The sequence below is a fragment of the Bos taurus genome, chromosome 18 (genome assembly GCF_002263795.3).
Source record: "Bos taurus isolate L1 Dominette 01449 registration number 42190680 breed Hereford chromosome 18, ARS-UCD2.0, whole genome shotgun sequence".
Classification (NCBI taxonomy): Eukaryota; Metazoa; Chordata; class Mammalia; order Artiodactyla; family Bovidae; genus Bos; species Bos taurus.
This window is the reverse complement of record NC_037345.1, coordinates 15,481,727-15,501,970: the sequence shown is the minus strand read 5'-3', so window position 1 is coordinate 15,501,970 and position 20,244 is coordinate 15,481,727. Positions and strand designations below refer to the sequence as shown.

General features: G+C 37.2%; 1 protein-coding gene across 2 annotated transcripts in view; it reads left to right on the top strand.

Annotated features, from left to right (window-relative positions):
- Positions 1-20,244, top strand: part of NETO2 (neuropilin and tolloid like 2) — an 84,957-nt gene that overhangs the window by 46,566 nt on the left and 18,147 nt on the right. The window contains exons 8-9 of one of the 2 annotated variants that reach the window (XM_010814607.4): positions 14,950-15,063; positions 16,316-16,909. In XM_010814607.4, coding sequence (XP_010812909.1) covers positions 14,950-15,063; positions 16,316-16,896 — 695 coding nt within the window. In that variant the 3' untranslated portion in view covers positions 16,897-16,909. Of the gene's footprint in view, positions 1-14,949; positions 15,064-16,315; positions 18,062-20,244 lie in introns of those variants that run through there. The other variant, XM_010814608.4, reaches the window with a different exon arrangement.

The window sequence follows — 20,244 nt, the reverse complement described above, 5'->3', positions numbered from 1 at the left end:
CAAGTAGTTAGTTTTACCTCTTGTTTTCCAATTCAGGTACCTTTTATTTCTTTTTCTTGCATTATTTCTCTGGTTAGGACTCCCAATACTGTGTTGAATAAGAGTGGCAAGATTGGGCATTCTTGTCTTGTTCCTGATCTTAAAGGAATAGCTTAAAGTTTTCATCACTGAGTATTGCATTAGATATAGGTTTGCCATATATGGCCTTTATTATATTTTTGGCACATTCCTCCTATACCAATTAAGAGTTTTTTATCATAAATGAATATTAAATCTTGTCAGATGCTTCTTCATTTATTGAGACAATCATGGTTTTTATCCTTCATTTTGTTCATGGGGTGTATCTTATTGATTAGTTCATGGATGTTTAAACACCCTTGCATCCCTAGGGTAAATCCCACTTGATCATGTTGTATGATCTTTTTCATGTGTTGTTGTATAGTTTGCTAACATTTTATTGAGAACTTTTGCATCTGTGTTCATCAGAGATACTGGCCTATAATTTTCTTTGAAGCATCTTCCCTGGTTTTTCTGTCAGTGTAATGGTGGCCTAATGGGATGAGTAGGAAGTATTCTCTCTTTTTCAGTTTGTTGGAAGAGATTGAGAAAGATAGGTATTAAATCTTGAATGATTGGTAGAATTCACATATAAAGCCATCTGGTCCTGGAATTTTGTTTTGGGGGGGAATTTTTTATTATTTTGACCTCTTTACTAGTGATCAGTCTATTAAAATTTTCTGTTTCTTCATGGTTCAGTCTTGGAAGGTTGGATGATTCTAAGAATTTTTCCATTCTAGGTTGTCCGATTTGTAGTCATATAGTTGTTCATAATATTCTCTTGTCACCCTTTATATTTCTGTGGTATCCTTGTTATTTCTCCTCTTTGATTTATCAGATCCTTCTCTCTTTTTTTCTTAGACTAGCAAAAGTTTTGTCAGTTTTGTTTCTCTTTTCAAAGGCGCATCTCTTAATTTCATCTATCTTTCCTGTTGTCTTTTTAGTCTCTATTTCACATATTTCTGCTTTGGTTTTTATTACTTCTTGGTTTCTACTGACTTTGGACTTCGTTCATTCTTCTTTTTACAATTCCTTTAGACATAAGGTTAGACTTGAGACTTTCCGTGTTTCTCAGGGTTGGCCTGTATAACTGTAACTTTCCCTTTCAGTATTGCTTTGGCTGCATCCCCATAAATTTGGTATGTCATATTTTCATTTGTCTTCACGTATTTTAATTTTTTGTATGTGATCTAATTCTTACACTGTAGCATTTGTTTAGCCTTCACATATTTGTAGATTTTCTCAGCTTTCTTCTTGTAGTTGATATCTCATCTCACACTTTTGTGCTCAGAAAAGATACTTGATATAATGCCATTCTTAACTTTATTGACGTTTGTTTTGTGTCCCAGCATATGGTCTGTTCTTGACAATACTTCATGTGCACTTGAGACGAAAGTGTATTCTCCATTTGGATAGAATGTTCTGTACAAATCTATCCAGTCCTTCTGGTTTAATGCGTCTATGTTAAGTGCATATATACGAATAACTCTTATTATGTCTTCTTGATGAATTGTCCCCTTTATCATTATATGATATCCATATTTGTCTCTTGTTACCTTTTTTGGCTTGAAGCCTGTTTTTTCTGACGTGAGTTTGGCTACTGCTTTTGATGGCTACCATTTGCTTGGAGCATCATCTTCCATCCCTTCACTTTAAGCCTACTTGTCTTCAGAGCCGAAGTGAGTCTCCTGGAGGCAACACATAGTTGGGTCTTGCATTTTAGTTCACCCAGCCACTCTGTGACTTTTGATTGGTTTATTCAGTCCATTTACATTTAGCATGAATATTGATAAATGAAAATATAGTACTGCCATTTCATTTTCATTTTTTGTTTCTGGTTGTTCTGTATGCCCATTGTGGTTTTTTTCTTTATGTTTCTGTTTGGAGCTTTTCTGGGATATTTTTTCAGTTTCGTCTTTTTATGTTTTGTTGTTACTGTAAAGTTTGTATAAAATATCTCATAGTTAAAATATCCTTTTTTTCTGTTGACAGCATCTTGTTTTTACTTGCCTATATGAGTTCTGACCTTTTCCTTCTCCCCTTTTATGTTTTAGGTGTCCAAATTTCTCAATTATTTCTTGTTACGAGTTTGTTACCAAATTGAAGCAGCTATAAATTATTTTTATAAATTTTTTCCCTTTAACCTTTTTTCTATGATAAGTTTAATATTCTGATGTTAGAGTTTCAGTTTTCCCTGTCACCCTACTCAAAGTTTTGTATACTTTTTCCTTCTCATTTCAGGTAGAAGAGGTCATTTCCTCGTTTTTTTGTAAGGCAGTTATAGTGTTGATGAACTCTCTTGGGTGTAGTTTGGGGGAAAGCTTTTATTCTTCATATTTGAGTGATAATTTTGCTGAAAAGAATATGTTTGGCAGTTTTTATCTTTCAGTATCATGTGTAGGATATGCCACTCCCTCCTGACCTGTGGAGTTTATTCTGAGAAGCCTGCTGATAGCTTACTTTGTAAGTTAACATCTTTCCCACCCACCATCACTGCTGGCTGCCTGTAAAATTCTTTCTCTGCCACTGAGTTTCAATAGTTTTAATACAATGTGTCTTGGAAAAGGTCTTTCTGCATGAGGTAATTAAATGTTCTCTTAGTTTCATGAAATTATATATCCAGTTCCTTCCCCAGTTTGGGGAAGTTCTCAGATATTATTTCTTGAAATAAACTGTCTGTTCTTTTCTCCCTCTGTTCTCCTTCTGGTATACCCATTATCCTAATGTTGCCCTTCCTAGTAGACTTAGTTCTCATACAATTTCCTCATTTTTTTAGTCTTAGTTCCCTCCTTTTCTACCTGTATCATTTCTAGATTTCTATCTTCGAGCTTCCATGTGGCCTGCTGTCTTTCCAGTCCTTTCTTCATCTCATTTGTTAAGTTCTTCAGCTCCAGAATTTCTTTTCTAGAGTTTCAGTCACTTTTATAAAGTATTACTTCTGTTCATTAAGTTTATTCCTGAACACATTGAACTGCCTTTCTGAGTTTTCTTGTAGCTGGTTGAGTTTCTGTCTGACAGTTCATTTGAACAGTCTATCAAATCTCATTGTTCTGAGGCAGAGTTTGGTTTCTGGAGACCTTTCATTTTCTTTTTGTGATACCATGTTACCATGGTTCTTCATTGTGCTTGACGAGTTGTTCCCCTTCTGGCACATTTGAAGTACCAAACATCTTTCTTTTTCAGTAAAGCTTCCCCCAGCCCACCCTACTTGATTCTAAGAATTCTACAGGTTGGAAATCAGAGGCCTTTCTCTGGTTTTTCAGTAGGTGGCGCTATAGCACAAATTTTGGTTTCTCTACCTGAGCTGCCTCTGTTTGTATTTGAGAGTTGGCACTTTCCTTGTCATTTTCTTTGTTGTCATTGTGCCTCGGTGGTCTTTGGTGCCTTGATGCTGCTGGCATTGACGCTCGGGGCACAAGGATCACAGGCACTTCACCACGTTTGGGATCTACCGAGTTGCAGGCTTTTTTACTGTGGGAGTACGGGGAGGGGAGAAGGGGAGCTGGAGTGCAGGTGTCTCTGCTGTGACCAGGATTGTCTGGTTTCCAGGCAACACCACTGCGGGCAAGAGGAATGGGGTAGCAGACCCCCATGCCCTTGGTTCCCTGTGGCTGTGAGTGCCACTGCAGCCAAAAGGCTGGTGGTACGTGGACCACCTCCCCTGCTGCCACCAGCTTCTCTGGGGTTGCTGGCTCCGCCGTAGCAGCAAAGTGGTGCCGGCAGTGATTCTGCCACTGCCTGGATTCCACCTCCTGTTGGTGTTCCATTGTACCCACCTTTAGGTATAGACATGTACAATTCTCCAACATCCTGGTCTGCTGGGCAGAGTTGAGTTATGGATGTTTTACTGGTTGTAGACTGAAGGAAGAGACAGAGGGAGCACTTGAACCATCATTAAACTGACTGTCTCCATGTTTTCTTTTAAAAATTTTATAGTTTTCACTCTTACATTTAGGTCTTTGATTCATTTCAAATTAATTTCTTCAGCTTCATTCTTTTGCATGTGAATATACAGCTTTCCAGAACCATTTCTTGAAAAGACTGTCCTTTCCCCTTTTAATCGTCTTATAACCCTTGTCAAAAAATCAGTTGACCATATATTAATACATGTGACAGTTTATTTAGAGGCTCTTTATTCCATTGATCTATTTGTCTATCCTAATGCCAATTACTTTGATTACTGTAGCTTTGTACTAAGTTTTGAATTTAAGAAGAATCTTCCAACTCTGTTCTTTTTCAACTTTGTTTTAACTATTCAGGGTCCCTTGAGATTCCATGAATCTTACAATAAGTTTTTCTATTCTGCAAAAAATACTTGTGGAATTAAGATAGGATTACAATGAACCTGTGGATTGCATCATCATTTGTTCCTTTCTAGTGTATAGATATGTGACTAATTTTTGTTGATTTTTGTATCCTACAATTTTGCTGAATTAATTTGCTCTGAATATATGTCTGTGTTGTGGTCCTTATTTTAAGTTTACCATTTGTAAGATCATGTCATCTGCCAACAGAGGTAACTTTATAGTTTCCCTTCCAATTTGAGTACTTTTGTTTCCTTTTCTTACCTAATTGCTCTGGCTAGTACAATATATTAAACAGAAGTGAAAACAGACATTCTTGTCTTGTTCCTGATTTTAGGGGGAAAACTTTCTACCTTTACCATTGAGTATGATGCTAACTGTGGGGTTTTCATATATAGCCTTTATCATATTGAAAAAGTGGTCTTGTGTTCCTTCTTTATTGAGGTTTTTTTCAGTCATGAAATGGTGTTGAATTTTGTCAAATGCTTTTTCTGATTCACATGAGTTGATCATGTGAGTTTTTCCTCCTTCATTCTATTATTGGGGTGTATTACATTAATTGATTTTTATATGTTAAACTATCCTTATATCCCACTTGATCCTCACATTAGAATGTTGCTGAATTCAGTGCTAGTATTTTGTTGAGGATTTTTGCATTGATATTCATAAGGGATGTTGGGATATTGGTCTGTAGTTTTGTTTTCTTGTTTCTTTGTCTGGCTTTGATATCAAAGTAATGCTGGCCAATAAATGAGTAAGAATTGATCTCGCCTCTTCAACTTTTTGGAAGAGTTTGAGGATTGTTGTTAATTTTTCTTATGTGTTTGATAAAGAAGGCATCTCATCTAGGGCTTTACTTTGTTGAAACATGTTTGATTACTGATTCAGTCTCCTTGCTGTTTAGAAATCTCTTGAGGTCTTTTTTCCTTTTTGTCAGTTTTGGTAGATTGTGTGTTTCTAGGAATTTGTCTGTTTCATCTAAGTTAGCCTTTTTTTGGTATACAAACTGTTCTTAGTATTCTTTTCTAATCCTTTTTATATATGTAAAATTTATACTGATGTCCCAACTTGCATTTCTAATTTTAGTAATTTGAGTCTTTAATCTTTTCCTTAGTCATTGTATCTAAAAGTCTGCCTAGTTTGTTGATCTTTTCAAAGGGCCAAGATTGGTGTTTTTTATTTTCTCCAGTTTTTTCCCCCTCTATTTTATTTTTCTCTAATCTTTATATTTTAATCCTTCTGACAAAGACATGGAACTCTTGAGTTTGGGGAGTCTGTTAATTTATTGAGTAAAATCAAAATCATTGTCAGACATTAAATTTGGTTCAAATTTGGCTGATGTCCATTTGCAGCAGAGATGAATGGAGGGGAAAGGAGGACAGTGATGCTGGCAAGGAGACACTGAACAAGACTATCTTCCTTTAATTGTAAAAGCAGGTGTCACACAGCCAGCATGAGTCACGTAGCACAGAGGGGGACGTGAAATTTAATAATCAGTGATAAAACCAACATAAGTGAGAATTTGGAAGAGAGAGGCCACAGCTTTCAGAGGACAAGATGCAGCAGAGGCTGTGTGGAAAACAGCATTGGGTACAGAACTGCTGGCTCATTCGGGGAGCACGGTGATCACAGCGTAGCCCTCTGGTGGAGTGACTTGCTCCTGGGTGTGCTTTCCACAGTAGATCTGATCCTCCACAAAGAAATGACCCTTCTGTTTCAGATTGGTGCCGTAGTTGGTGCACACATAACACTCGGGGTGGCGGTGACGGTCCCGCAGCTTCACAAACACACTGACAGTGCCGGTGCCACGTTTGTCGTACATGAGCAGCTTCTGGGCGTTTCTAGTCAATGTAGCCACTTTGGTGACTGGAGCCTTAACATTTCTGAGTCCTGAGGGCTTGTTGGGATCCCCTTTCTCCTCAGCCTTCAGGGTTTCCTGCAAAACCAGGAATGAAGTGGGCTGTCTCAGAGGCTCATTTAACTCATGTTTCTCCAGAAGCATCTTGTAAACTTCAGATTCTTTGCCAAAGACAAGTCTGCTTGGAAGCTGAGAATGGTCTAAAGCTCTGCGTTCATCTGCCTGCTGGCTGCTCTTTGACTCCAAGGTGTTGTTAAAGTTTTAGATATTTTCAGAGGAGTAGACGCTAACTGGGTTGTTGCACTGGTTTGTGACGACCCTGGGGGAGAGCTGGAGGAAGGTGAGGTGGTAAAGGGCAGAACTCTGGTTTGGGGTGCTTCCTATGTGTAGGATCTCTTGGGGTTCAGAGGCTAATTCATCTTGTATGAGTGATGTTTCCCTTCCTATGTCACCAGAGGAGACCATATTTCTGTTCTGTTGCTACTGTGAGAGTCATGTTGTCTGTGCAGCCCTTGATTTTGTTCTGAGCTTCTAAGTACAATATATTGCTGGTATTTTCCCCATCAGTGGCTGTGGTTACATCTCCAACACATACATTAGCTATTGCAGCCTTGATTCCAGGAATGACCTGGGAAATGAGGAACACCTAGTTTGCTCTACTTTTTCTGGTTCTCTGTGATTTGAAGTCTTTCTCCTTTATTGTCTCCTTTTTTAAATGTAGGCATTATGGCTTTAAATTTCCTTCTTATCACTGCTTTCACTGCTTTCTATAAGTTTCATATGTTGTATTTTCATTTGTCTCAAGGTATTTTCTAATTTCCCTTGTGATATCTTCTTTGAAATGTTGGTTAAGAGTATGTAGTGTAATTTCCACATATCTGTAAATTTTCCAGTTTTCCTTCTGTTACTAATTTCTTGTTTCATTTCACTGTGATTGGAAAAGATACTTTGTATGATATCAATCTTTTAAAATTAAGACTTTGTGTGGCCTAACATATGGTCTGTCCTAGAGAATGTTCCATGTGCACTTGAGAAAAATATCTTCTGCTGTTGTCAGGTGGGGTTTTTATGTCTGTTAGGTTCAACTGGTTTATAGTACTGTTCAAGTCCTTTATTTCCTTATTGGTCTTTTGAGGGTGTGGCCCTCACAGCTTGTGGGATCTTAGTTCCCTAACGGGAGACTGAACCTGGGCCCTTGGCAGTGAAGAGTGCAGAGCCCTAACCACTAGACCACCAGGGAATTCCCTCCTTATTCATCTTCTGTATGGTTTTATTCATTATTGAAAGTAGAGTATTGATGTCTCCAACTGTTATCATAGAACTGTCTAATTCTCCCTTAAATTCTAACAATGTTTACTTCTTATATTTTAGGGCTCTGGTTTTTGGTCCATATACGTTTATAATTATTATATCTTCTTGGTGAATTGACCCTTTTATCAAGGTACAGTGTCCTTCTTTGTCATTTGTAACAGTTTTGACTTAAAGTCTGTTTTTGTCTGATACTGGCATATCTTAACAGATACTGCATTTTTTTACAAATTGAAGGTTTGTGGCAACCCTGTATGTGTTCAGTTACTCAGTCACGTCTGACTCTTTGCAACCTGGACTATAGCCCACCAGGCTCCTCTATCCATGGTGTTTTCCTGGCAAGAATACTGGAATGGGTTTCCATTTACTCCTCAAGGGATCTTCCTGACCAGAAATCAAACCCGTGTCTCCCACATCTCCGGCATTGCAGGCAGATTCATTCCTGCTGAGCCGCTGGGTAAACCCTATGGCAACCCTGTGCTGAAAAATCTACTGGCAGCATTTTTCTAACAGTTGCTCACTTCACACTTTGATAATTCTCACAGTACTTCAAACATTTTCACTATTATTGTTTATGGTCATCAGTGATTGTTGATGTTATTGTTTTAAAAGACTTGCTTAGATAATGGTTAGCATTTTTTAGCAGTAAGATGTTTTTAAATTAAGGTATGTACATTGAGTTTTTTAGATGTACTTGTGCACTTAATAGTCTACAGTAAAATATAAATGTAACTTTTATATGCACTGGGAAACCAAAAAATTCATGTGAGTCCTTGAATAATTGCTTCATTGTGGTAGTCTGAGGCCAAACCAGCAATATCTCTGATATGCACCTGTATTTATATCACCATCCCAGCTCTCTTTGGTGTCTATTTGCCTGGAATATCTTTCTCTGTTCTTTTCCTTTCGACCTAATTGTGTCTCTGGATCTAAAGTGAATCTCTTATAGAACATCATATAGTTGGATCTTGGTTGTTTTTGTTCCTTTTCTGCTAACCTCTGCCTTTTAAATGGAACGTTTAATCCATTTACATTTAAAGTAGCTACTAAGGAAAGACTTCTACAATTTTGCTATTGATTTCTGTATGCCTTACAGCTTTGTTATCCCTCATTTCCATCATTACAGTCTTTTGTGCTTAGTTGATTTTTGTAGTGACACATTTGCATTTCCTTCTGTGTATATATTCCTCAGACATCTTCCTTGTGATTACAATATATTCTTTAGACATCTTCCTTCTGATTACAAAGGAGATTTTATCTTTTTTCTGATTGCTAAAGTCTTTAAAGGTGTCTTTATTATTTTATGAGCATGTGGGAGCTTTTTCACGTTAAAGGATGTTGTAGTTCATGTGTAGACACACAGACGCAGCTTATAAGTGGAGAAACTTTGAGAACAGATTTTAGAATTCTTCCCTTAAAAGCTTGATGTGTGTGTGTGTGTGTTTTAGTTGCTCAGTCATGTCCAACTCTTTGCGACCCCATGGGCTCCAACCCACAAGGCTCCTCTATCCATGGAATGCACCAGGCAAGAATACTGGAGTGGGTTGCCATTCCCTTCTCCAAGGGATCTTTCTGAATCCAAGCCAGGTCTCCTAAACTGCAGGTAGACTCTTTACCATCTGAGCCACCAGGGGAACTCTTGTTAATTCAGATGAATTAATCCTCACAAGGCAAAATGGTTCTGTGTTTTGGGAAGTGACTTATCAGCAGTTCCTAATAATTATTTTGTTGACTTTGCTTGTAAGTGCAGATCATATTGCATTAGCTTTGACAGAAAACTGCTTTCACACCATCATGTTTTTGACTTGGTTTTGAATGGCCCTTAACTTTCGTGTACATTTAGGCAGGACTGATTTGCCTGTTTAACAGGTTGCTTTCCTCATAGTCATCTCCTGAATGAAGAAAGTTGGCATATGAAAATTCACCCAAACTTCCTGGATATAATTACATGTATATGTTCACATATATATTTTTTAAAATAAGTGGCATATCTTATCTGTTGTCCTTATGGGACAAAGATATTTTGTATCCTGACTGATGAATATGGTATAATGGTAACCTATATGATTTCTGCAACTTCAAAGTTAATACATATTTCAATACCCTAGTAAGATATTATCAGTTATTTTTCTTGAGAAATGTGGGAATTGATAATTTTACCCTTTAGTTATAATTTCAAGGTATTATATTAGTACTCCTGGATTCTGTGTTAAAATCATGTTGTATGTGACCATATACAGGCTTTATTATAGCTGAGCTCTTCTAAGATCTTTTTGAATTGCCAGATGGTCAGTTGGATTATGAAGTTAATTTAGCCAACCAGCCTTCCTACCTGCCTTCCATTCATTTATTTAACTTTTACCATATGAAGTGTTTGCTATGAAGATACAGAAATGGATGATACAATCCCTGTCCTAAAGGATCTTACAGTCACTTAAGTGAAGTGACATATATGCAAATAAAATAAATATAGAATTGACTACAACAAAGACCATTTAAGACAGAAAACAAAGTGCTTTCTTATTAAATAGCCAGGTTACTTCGGCAATATTGTTTATGGGCAAGTAGTCCTTGCAGAAAGGTCCTTTGAGTTTATCCTTGAGGGTAGGTTGATTTTTTACAAGGTAGAAATGTTAAGTGAGGTTGTTTTTTTCAAACAGAGTTGCTGTAATGGAAAAGGTATAGAACCAGAGCTAATTTGGGCCACAGGAAGTAGTGGGAGAGAACAGAGAAAAATGAACCAGGAATGGTAGATTAAAGCTAGAGCTTGAAGACCTTTAAGCTAAAGGCTGAAATTAGACTTCATGTTAAAGGCATTGGGGAGTTTTGAAGGATGTTATTCTAAAAAAAGAGCTATGCTTTTATTGGGGCATGAAGGGTATTTGGGAGGTTACTTCCATGGTTGAGGTGGGAAACCAGGAAGTTCTGAATCAAACAAGTAACAATGAGTTGAAAGAAGAGTTGTGGAGACACACTCCACAAGGATGCAAAGTCACAAGAGAGTGACTCAGAGGTACTTAAAACATGGGGCCTCACTGACTTGGAAAATGAAAATTGAACAGATAAAAGGAGGAAATGGTGAGTTATTTTGAGTGTAGTGAATTCTTCCAGCAGTGGGGAGTCAAGAGTTCAGCGGTGGTGTTTGCCGCAAGTAGACCGTGCTGTTGCTTCTTTTTGACCTATAGATACGACCTCAGTTTGTTTCTAAAAAGTGTTTTATTTGGAAAACTTTCAAGCTTGAAAAATAAAAAGCAGTCCAACAAAGGTCATTTCATTGTTTCAAGTAACTACAAGTCAGCACTTGATACAAGGATGTAGTTAGCAGGAAAACCTTTTAGCCTTCTTACTTTCTCCTCAGTGCCTGTACTCCCAGCCTCTGTGCCCACGCTGCCCAGGACAGGGTCCAGCAGCCGCGTGTGGCCGGTGAGCACCTGTAGTGCAGCCAGCCTACACCGAAATGGGCTACAGTTACAGAGATATATACCAGATTTCAGAGACTTGGTGTGAAATAAGAATGTAAAATATGTTCTTAAGAATGTTTTATATTGATTACATGTTAAAATGATAGCATTTTGGATATTGTTTCAGGTTTCCACAGCACCACCCATATGTTAGCTGATTTCTAGGACCAGCATATATTCATTTTAGCAGCTAAGATTATTACAGTGAAAGGGAAAAGACTGCCTTTGAGTTTGGAGAAATCCTTTCACAGGGATTATGCTCACCCCTCCCAGGAGGGGCACACTGAACATGTTCATTTCTCCAACAACCAAAAAATACAGTAACCTGTTCAATATTTCTGCCCAGAAAAGCCGACTTTAGAGATTCAGCACCCAAGGTTTTTACTGGGGACTGTTCACATAGGCACTCTCTGCCTTGAATATACCAAAAGTCTAGACTCACAGAAGGAAAGCAGTTGTTAATATTTGGCATAAATGATATTAACACAAACTAGGCACCACGAACTACCCTTGTCAGTCAGGGAATGGAGGAAAGCCAAGTTTCCAGACGCCAGCTAAGGGCCACCCTTGCACACAGACCCTTCTAAAGGCAGCAGCCTTGGTCCTGCTGTATCAACTTTCTGCACAAATACATTAGGTTAAATAAACTATCAGTGGCTTCCCTGATGGCTCAGAGGTAAAGAATACACCTGCTAATGCAGGAGCCACAGGTTGCATCCCTGGCTCAGGAAGATTTCCCTGGAGAAGGAAATGGCGACCCACTCCAGTGTTCTTGCCCAGGATATCACCTGGACAGAGGAGCCTGGCTGGCTATAGTCCATGGAATCACAAAAGAGTCAGATAGGACTTAAAGACTAAACAACAGTCAGTAGAATTAATTCCACCTGTTTCTTTTTAAAGACTAAGATGGCTACTTGCTCTCATTCTTGACTCACATTATATTTATTTTGGGTAGCAGTTGTCTGAATCTTATATGTAAAGTTCTAATCTAATGTGTTTTAGTTGTTTTCTCTGTAAAACTAATGATTTCTCTTTAATACAGATCTAATAAGTAAACAGGTGACACACCTCCTTCAAGTGCTGTGTTTATCCTAATCATTAAAGTCCAGACTAATTGAAGGCTACAGTGGGCTTAACTCCATATCCCACGGGTAGCTTTATTACCCAAGAACAAAAAGAAACACCCCTCCAAAAAAATGTGTGATCAAAAGAAAAGAATTTTGTGAACCCTGATAAAACAAAAGTTTCCATTTTAAAATGTCCACTTGATAAGCACATTTGAGAGCTTCAGTATTCTTTTCACATACTTGTCATTAATTCACATTGTTAACTGTCTTTTGTTATTCTCCAACTTGTTTAGTTGCTAAGTTGTATCTGAGCTTTTGCCACCTCATGGACTGCAGCACACCAGGCTTCCCTGTCCTTCACCATCTCCTGGAGTTTGCTCAAACTCTTGTCCATTGAGTCAGTGATGCCACCCAACCATCTCATCCTCTGTTGCCTGCTTTTCCTCCTGCCCTCTATCCTTCCCAGCATCAAAGGTCTTTTCCAGTGAATCAGCTCTTCACATCAGATGGCCAAAGTATTGGAGCTTCAGCATCAGTCCTTTCAATGAATATTCAGGATTGATTTCTTTTAGAATTGACTGGTTTGATTTCCCTGAGGTTTGATTTCCTTGTATTAACTCTAAACTGTTAATGGTTTGTAATTACTATGAATCCATCCATGAATATATTTCCCAGGAGATTTATATAAATGCATTAATTCTGCATAAGAGGTTCACTTCCTATCTATTCATTGACTGTAGACTGCAGATGTGACTAAAATAGTACAACTTGGCCAAAATGCGTAATACAGAATAGCAACCAGGATATGTTTGACTTCTTCCCAAGCACTGAGTTCTAATACATACCTTACTCTTTAAGGAAGGGAATGGCTTTAGGAACGTGATTTCCAGGACTAAAACTGTGAAAGCAGCAGAAGATATTTTTGTTAGAATAAATCCATAATGTGATTTTCAGTGACATATTGCCCTAGGTCCCCTGCAGGCTTAGTTGGAGGACAGAACCATCTCTCAGCATCATTGCCACATCTCATCAGAAGTAGAGGGAAGCTAGAATGGCAGCCCCCTCCCCTCTCCTGCACATGACCCAGCAGTGAGTACAGGGGAAAGGAGAAAGTCCTCAGGCTGCAAGCAGAGAGCAGTTCATAACTGGCAGTGTTTTTGCTATTCTCTTTGTCCTTTATTTATGTAATTCAGCCATTTTATATAGTTTAGAATTGAAGCATGTCATTAGCAACCCATGTCAATAACTGATACTTGCATTCTCATCAGGAACAGTTATGCTTGTCCACTGAAAATCCATAAAGCTTAATACATTTGTGATTTTCAATATAACTCGCATTTCTACAAAACAAAAGCTGACAATATCATTGCTTGCAGTGCTTTCTAATTGCTTTAAATAATGTGGAGAGCAGTTATAAAGAACTCTATGATTAAAGGAAAAAAAGGGTACTTTCCACTCACTATTCAATCAGTAAGAAACACTGAGCAGGAAACCTGGCTTTTTGCCATTTTTGAAGCTGTGAAGAGCCATCAAGGTACTGTCACATAATGTTTTGTTGATAAACTATAAGAACGAATAATAGTTTGACTCAGAAAATCAGAGTACAATGCTGTTTATAACTTAACTCACTTTGTCTTGAAAACAGCTTCCTTGTATTCCCACTTGTGAACTGGATAAAATAGATAAAATAAGAGCTCAATGTGTAATATGATCTAGTATATAATAGAATTGTGGTATGATAATTAAACAACAGAAAACTCCAGTTTTTAGAAATGAAGAATGTAAAAATACTATATATTCTTTAGGACATCTGTTATATTTTAAAGTATACACATTTGTGTGATACAGTTTTATGACATATATGTCACAACAGAAGTGGGTACACCTGCTAATTTTGTAATTAACTAAAATACCACGCTACATCTTCATTGGCTTTTCTGTCCATCTAACAGCTTATCTCTGTATCTAATATTTATTGTCCTTGTGATAAGCTTTGAGACCATTAAGGATTTTTAAAGAATTGTACCAAATATGAAATTCAATGGCATATATTCTATATGTCTACTGTTTAAAAACTTTTTTTTTAATTCCAAGGAGTGCTTTTTTATTTTGTCTGTGGTCATCCATTCATCCTTCAACAGACTTTTGGGTTGCTTTCACCTTTTGGCTCCTCTGCATTATATTGCTGCAGTGAACAGCAAGTATCTGAGTCTCTGCCTTCAGTTCTTAAGACTATATACCTAGAAATGGAAATGCTGGAGCTTATAGTAATCTATATAAATTTTTGAGAACTATTTACCATTTGCCATACTATTTACCACAGCAGCTGCACTATTTTACATTCCTACCAGCAAAGCACAATGGTTCAGTGTCTCCATGTCTTCACTAACATTTTCTTTTACATTTTGAAAAAAATGTTCTGTGTACTAGTTTCATAGGACCTGTATCAAATACGGTTGAGCCCTGAGTAACAGGAGTTTGAACTGTCAGGTCAGGTCCAGTTACCATGACTTTTTTCAGTAGTGAATACTGCAGTAGTGCACGTTCCACGATTGATGCAGAGGGGCCGCCTGTGGGCCTTGAGCATCTGCACATGTTGGTGTTGGCCACAGGTCCTGGAACCAATGCCCCACCGATAATGAGGGCTGACCATATATTCATATTGTTATTACACTAAAAGCAATCTTTTGGTGCCCGACCTTGGTAAAAGTTTACATGAGTCAGCATCAGAGAATATGGACCTTTGTCTTATTGTTTGTGTAGTACAGAGTATATTCACAGAAAAGCCTTTGAGATAGAATATTGACTTTATAAGAGCAAATGCAAAATAAATCAGGATGTTATCATCTGCATGCTTTCTCTTCTTAGCAACAAAGTTTTCTTTTTTTCTCCAGCTCCCTGTACGGGCAGCACTTTCTTTTGCCATAGCAACATGTGCATCAATAATTCTTTAGTCTGTAATGGGATTCAAAACTGTGCATACCCTTGGGATGAAAATCATTGTAAAGGTGAGTCTGCTGGTGAAGGATAGCCCTTAGAGGTGTGGCCATAGCCTTTCACTAAGAAAAAAATCTCTTTTTCTACAGCTGTACTTGGCATAACTGCTTTGGCAGAAGACATGTAAAATCAAGGTTCTCCTTAATGAATAACAGACCCCTGGCATGTGGTAAAACTGAATATTATTCTCAATAAAAGCAATTTTTATAGACTATATTTTTTACCTAAAAGTTGTCCATAAGTTAATTATGGTCATTTATATTGTAAAGATACCTTATTGTCATAATAATGTAGATTGTAACCTACAATATTTTTATTTTTAAAATTAAATGGAAATACTATTTAGTAAAATTCAACTGATAGATTCAGTCTTACAGTGTAAAACAGACTCCTTATAAGGACTGCATTTTTTTATTCCATGAATTTCCTATGCTGTATTTCAGTATATATTCCCTGAAAGAGAAATATGCCTTGGGGTAATGCTGGTTATCACTGTTTCAGTACTACAGTTTATCTCCCCTTTATTCTCCCAAGAGTTCAATAAGTAACTATGGAAAGTTAATGTATGATATTGCTATCGTAAGTACTTGAGAGGAAGTATTTTCAGGTAACCATTCAAAAACAGTGGACCATGGTTGTAAACATATCTGAGTGGGTCAGTGAAATAATTTTTGTTCTCCTTGCTTATGGCCATCAGTAGGAATACTGTGGGTTAACTCAAATCTGCCATAGAGCAGAAAGCAAAACTTGATAAAACAAGAGTATTTTGTTTTGACATTTTCTACATTCATGTATTACTTTGATTTGCAAACTGTATGTGCTTACGTGTTATTGTTGTTTAGTTGTGTCTGACTCTTTGCGACCCCGTGGACTGTAGCCCACCAGGCTCCTCTGTCCATGGGATTCTCCAGCCAAGAATACTGGAGTGGGTTGCCATCTCCTTCTCCAGGGGATCTTCCTGACCCAGGGATCAAACCTGCGTCTCCTGCATTGGCAGGTGGATTGTGTGCCACTGAGCCACCAGGGAAGCCCGTGTACTCACATACCTTCTGAGTAAAGAACCAAGTCCTTTTCCTTTTTTTGTAGTCTGTCTGGCTGCCTTATGATTGGTTCGTTTTATTTTGTTTAAAAACCTAATCTTAAATTGCATTTTCTGTGTTGTATTTGACCCAGGTGTTCTGCTTTACCTAAAAATATTTTGCCAATTTGTGACAGGAATCATGAATGAATTTTCAAAGTCTCATTGTTTTTCTTTTTCTGCAGAAAAGAAAAAAGCAGGACTGTTTGAACAAATCACTAAAACTCACGGAACAATTATTGGCATTACATCGGGGATTGTCTTGGTCCTTCTCATTATTTCTATTTTAGTACAAGTGAAACAGCCTCGAAAAAAGGTCATGGCATGCAAAACTGCTTTTAATAAAACTGGGTTTCAAGAAGTATTTGATCCTCCTCATTATGAACTGTTTTCACTGAGAGACAAAGAGATGTCCGCCGACCTGGCCGACCTGTCGGAGGAACTGGACAGCTACCAGAAGACGCGGCGCTCCTCGACGGCCTCGCGGTGCATCCACGACCATCACTGCGGGTCACAAGCACCCAGCGCCAAACAAAGCAGGACCAACCTCAGTTCCATGGAGCTTCCTTTCCGAAACGATTTTGCACAACCACAGCCAATGAAAACGTTTAATAGCACCTTCAAAAAGAGTAGCTACACTTTCAAGCAGGCACATGAGTGCCCTGAACAGGCCCTAGAAGACAGAGTAATGGAGGAGATTCCCTGTGAAATCTATGTCAGGGGGCGAGAAGATTCTGCACAAGCATCCATATCCATCGATTTTTAATCTTCTACTGAAGGTGACGTTAATTATTAAGTATGTACGTATGCAGCCTACAGAGCATCCATGTTGTTTTCAACAGCCAACCCTTTTCTCCTGTCAGAACTAGAAAGACCTTCATTTCGCAGTAATGTAATGGTGAAGTTTTCATTATCTCAGGCAGTCTATATGTTAACCCAACCAAGAAACTTGGTCCATGCAGTAAAAAACAAAAAATAAGCATCTCTCGCTCAGTGTCCTACAAACAAAGCTCCAGTTACATAGTAGCATCTGGAGAGGGGAGCAGTGGTGCTGCGCCAGGCTCAGCCGCCTGCTGGTGTTCGCAGCAGGAAGACGGTTCTTGATTGATTCAGCTCTGTCAAAATTTTGATCCCACAATAAGTTTAAACATAAGATTTTTCTTCACGTTCCTTTTACTTTTTCTTTTCTCTAAATTTAATTTGTTTTAGAAGCCAGTAATGTTGCCGTTTCAGTTTCTTATATAAATGGTTAATGTTTCACATGTATTTCAGTATAGGCATTTGTTCTAGAATTTGTCAAAATATAACTAGTTACTGTTGTAAGTGCCAGTTAAGACACAGAATTATGTTTCATCCATCTGTTTCTTGAGTAATTTCCATACTGCTGCCTTTTAATTACTGGATCCTTAACCTTTATTTTCTGTGATATGGTTTAGCACCTTTAAGTCATATTTTGTTTTGGTTATATTATACTAGAAAGTTTCATAATCCTGGGATGTATGCACCATTGCCAGTTACAACTAAAAACTTAATTAAAATTTTTTGAAATTTCCCAGGTTTTATCACATTCAGTGATAGCCCATTTTTTCCCGTGAGTAAAAAGTCATTTAATTCATTTTGGGGGCGGCCTATCATATTTATTTCCAGTGTTACTCATTACTAGATCTGTGTTTCCTATTTTTATAAAAAGGTTATTTCACTCCCTTTGTATTGGTTTGTCCTATAGCATATGGTAACCAAGGTTGTATGAGAGTTAAAGGAAAATGCCTAAGCAACTGTTTAAGCCTTTAGATTGCTTCTTACTTGGGACAATACATTTTTCTAGTTCTTACCAAGAATAACAATTTCCACTTTTTTTTAAACTGCACTTTTGACCTTATTTTTCTTATGGTATATAAACAATAATTTATAAACATGATATACAAAAATCATTGTGTTTTTTTAGACTTTTGATATTATTTGATACTGTACAAACTTTATTAAATCAAGGTTAAAGACCTCCACGACAGATTTCTTTTCAGTGTTCACAGTAGCGGCTTTGTATACAAATATGCTGTGATGGAACTGCACACTATAATTTATTGTAAAAATCTTGGTAATGTGTACATAAGCTTTTGTTTCTTCTTGTTATTGCACTTAGTTTATGATAAATTTTTCACTGGTATCTGTTGATCTAAATCACTACACAAATCTGATAATTAAAATATACATTGTTACAAGATTCTTCAATCATATTATTTATAGCACTGAGATTTAGGATCTTAAGATATATGTGGAAAGGAATCCATTTATTGAATTATGACTAATACAGGCATGACATTTAAAAGATAAATTCTCATGTTTGATATTTTGTGTAGTTAAATTTTCCATGAAATGAGAAATTAAAGTTTCACTAGATTTCGTTGACTTTTTAAAAATATCACATCTTTACATTTTCTCAGATTAATGAAAACTGTGACCTTAAATATGATATATATATATATAAAATACTCCTTCAAAATGCTTATTATATCACATTTTTTTAATAAGTATATACTATCCAGAAGATAGGAAAACTTACACATAGTATTGTCTTAAGTTTTTTTAAAACTCAGTGTAATTTCCAATTTTAAAAATACAATTTGGGAAGGTAAAGACTTAATGAATGTAGTATTCAGTGAACTAATGAACCAGAGCCAGATTAGATAGTTAAATCCTTTCAGTAGTTTTGTTGAATAGGCATTTTAGTAGATAACATGCCAGACAACATTTAGTAAATCCTTAATATAATAACAACTGTGATCTCATTCTTAGTGAAAGGGAAATTATCACATTTCCTATGTAAAATTATATTCATTAAGAAAACAAATACATCTCTAACATCTATAGTAGTAAATAATACAATATGCTTAAGTAGCACTTGTATTTTTATTTTTGAAATTTGTGTCCTACTCTCTTAAAAGGGCATGAAGGGGCCTACAAAATACAAAGCTGTCAAGGAAGACATTTAACATTAAAACAGCACAGAAGTACATGGTTTCAGACCACTAAGAAAGTAAAGCTTGGACAAAAAAATTGTTTCTAAATTTTCCTGCTTCTAAAGCAGTTTTTGTTTTTCATAGTAGAAAATTCAAACTTACCTGCAAGAGGCTAGTTTTCTCTTAAACTAAAGAAAGGAGGGTCTTAATAGTGAATGACATTTCCTTGTAATTTAAAGAAAATGAAAAATACACAGAGAGGCCTTAATGGTAAATACTAACCCAGTGAAGGCACATCTTAGTGTGGCCTAGGGACACTGGTTTCTCATCAGTTCACCTGCAGGGATAGAAGTAAAGAACCAGAGCGTCAGTAACCACACCAGCCTGAGACTGCCATATGTTAGTCTCAGCTGTGGGTGGTATCAGATCGCATTTATTTCTTAGTCAAACATTTGACAGTATACAATATGAAGAGAATGGAACTAATAAATTTTAGGCATTATTACCAGAATAATGCTCATTGCTGTATATATAATCTTTCGTCTTTGACATCAGTGAAAAAACTGCAGATTGTTTACTAATGTGAAAGCCATAAATTTTAGTAATTTAAGAAAAAATTTAGCCATCTTGTGGAAGTTATTACACCCTTCACAGAGAATATGGTGCCCAGTGTTAAACACAGAACAAAAAAGGTGAATCTGGAGGAGTGTGTGCAGCTCAGGAGCACATCTGTTAGGCTGTTGATCCCAGATTTACCACAGGGTGTCAACCCCCAAGTGCCCTCAGATTGCAGGAACCCTACTAATCCCAGCATCTAAAGTACGGAGGAATCAAGTGCCATGTACCTTTTGTGAGGGGAAACGTTTGACAAAAAGCAAAGGATTTTTCCACGTTTCCAATCACAAAAGAGATCAGAAACACTTCTTTGACTTGGACTTGTTAACAGCTTGTGTCAGTGTCTGTGTCACATTTCATGTGATTATTAGGCGTTAAAACAACCTCCTAAATGCCTGAACATTTTTATAGCGGTGCTGTTGTCTGGTGAGGATGCTTCCTTGTTTCAGGAGTGTGTCAGCTGATGAACAGGATAGGAAAAGCCTAGTTGTGATCATAGGAATAATTCTCAATCCAAGGAGAGTATGCTTTCTTCAGAATGT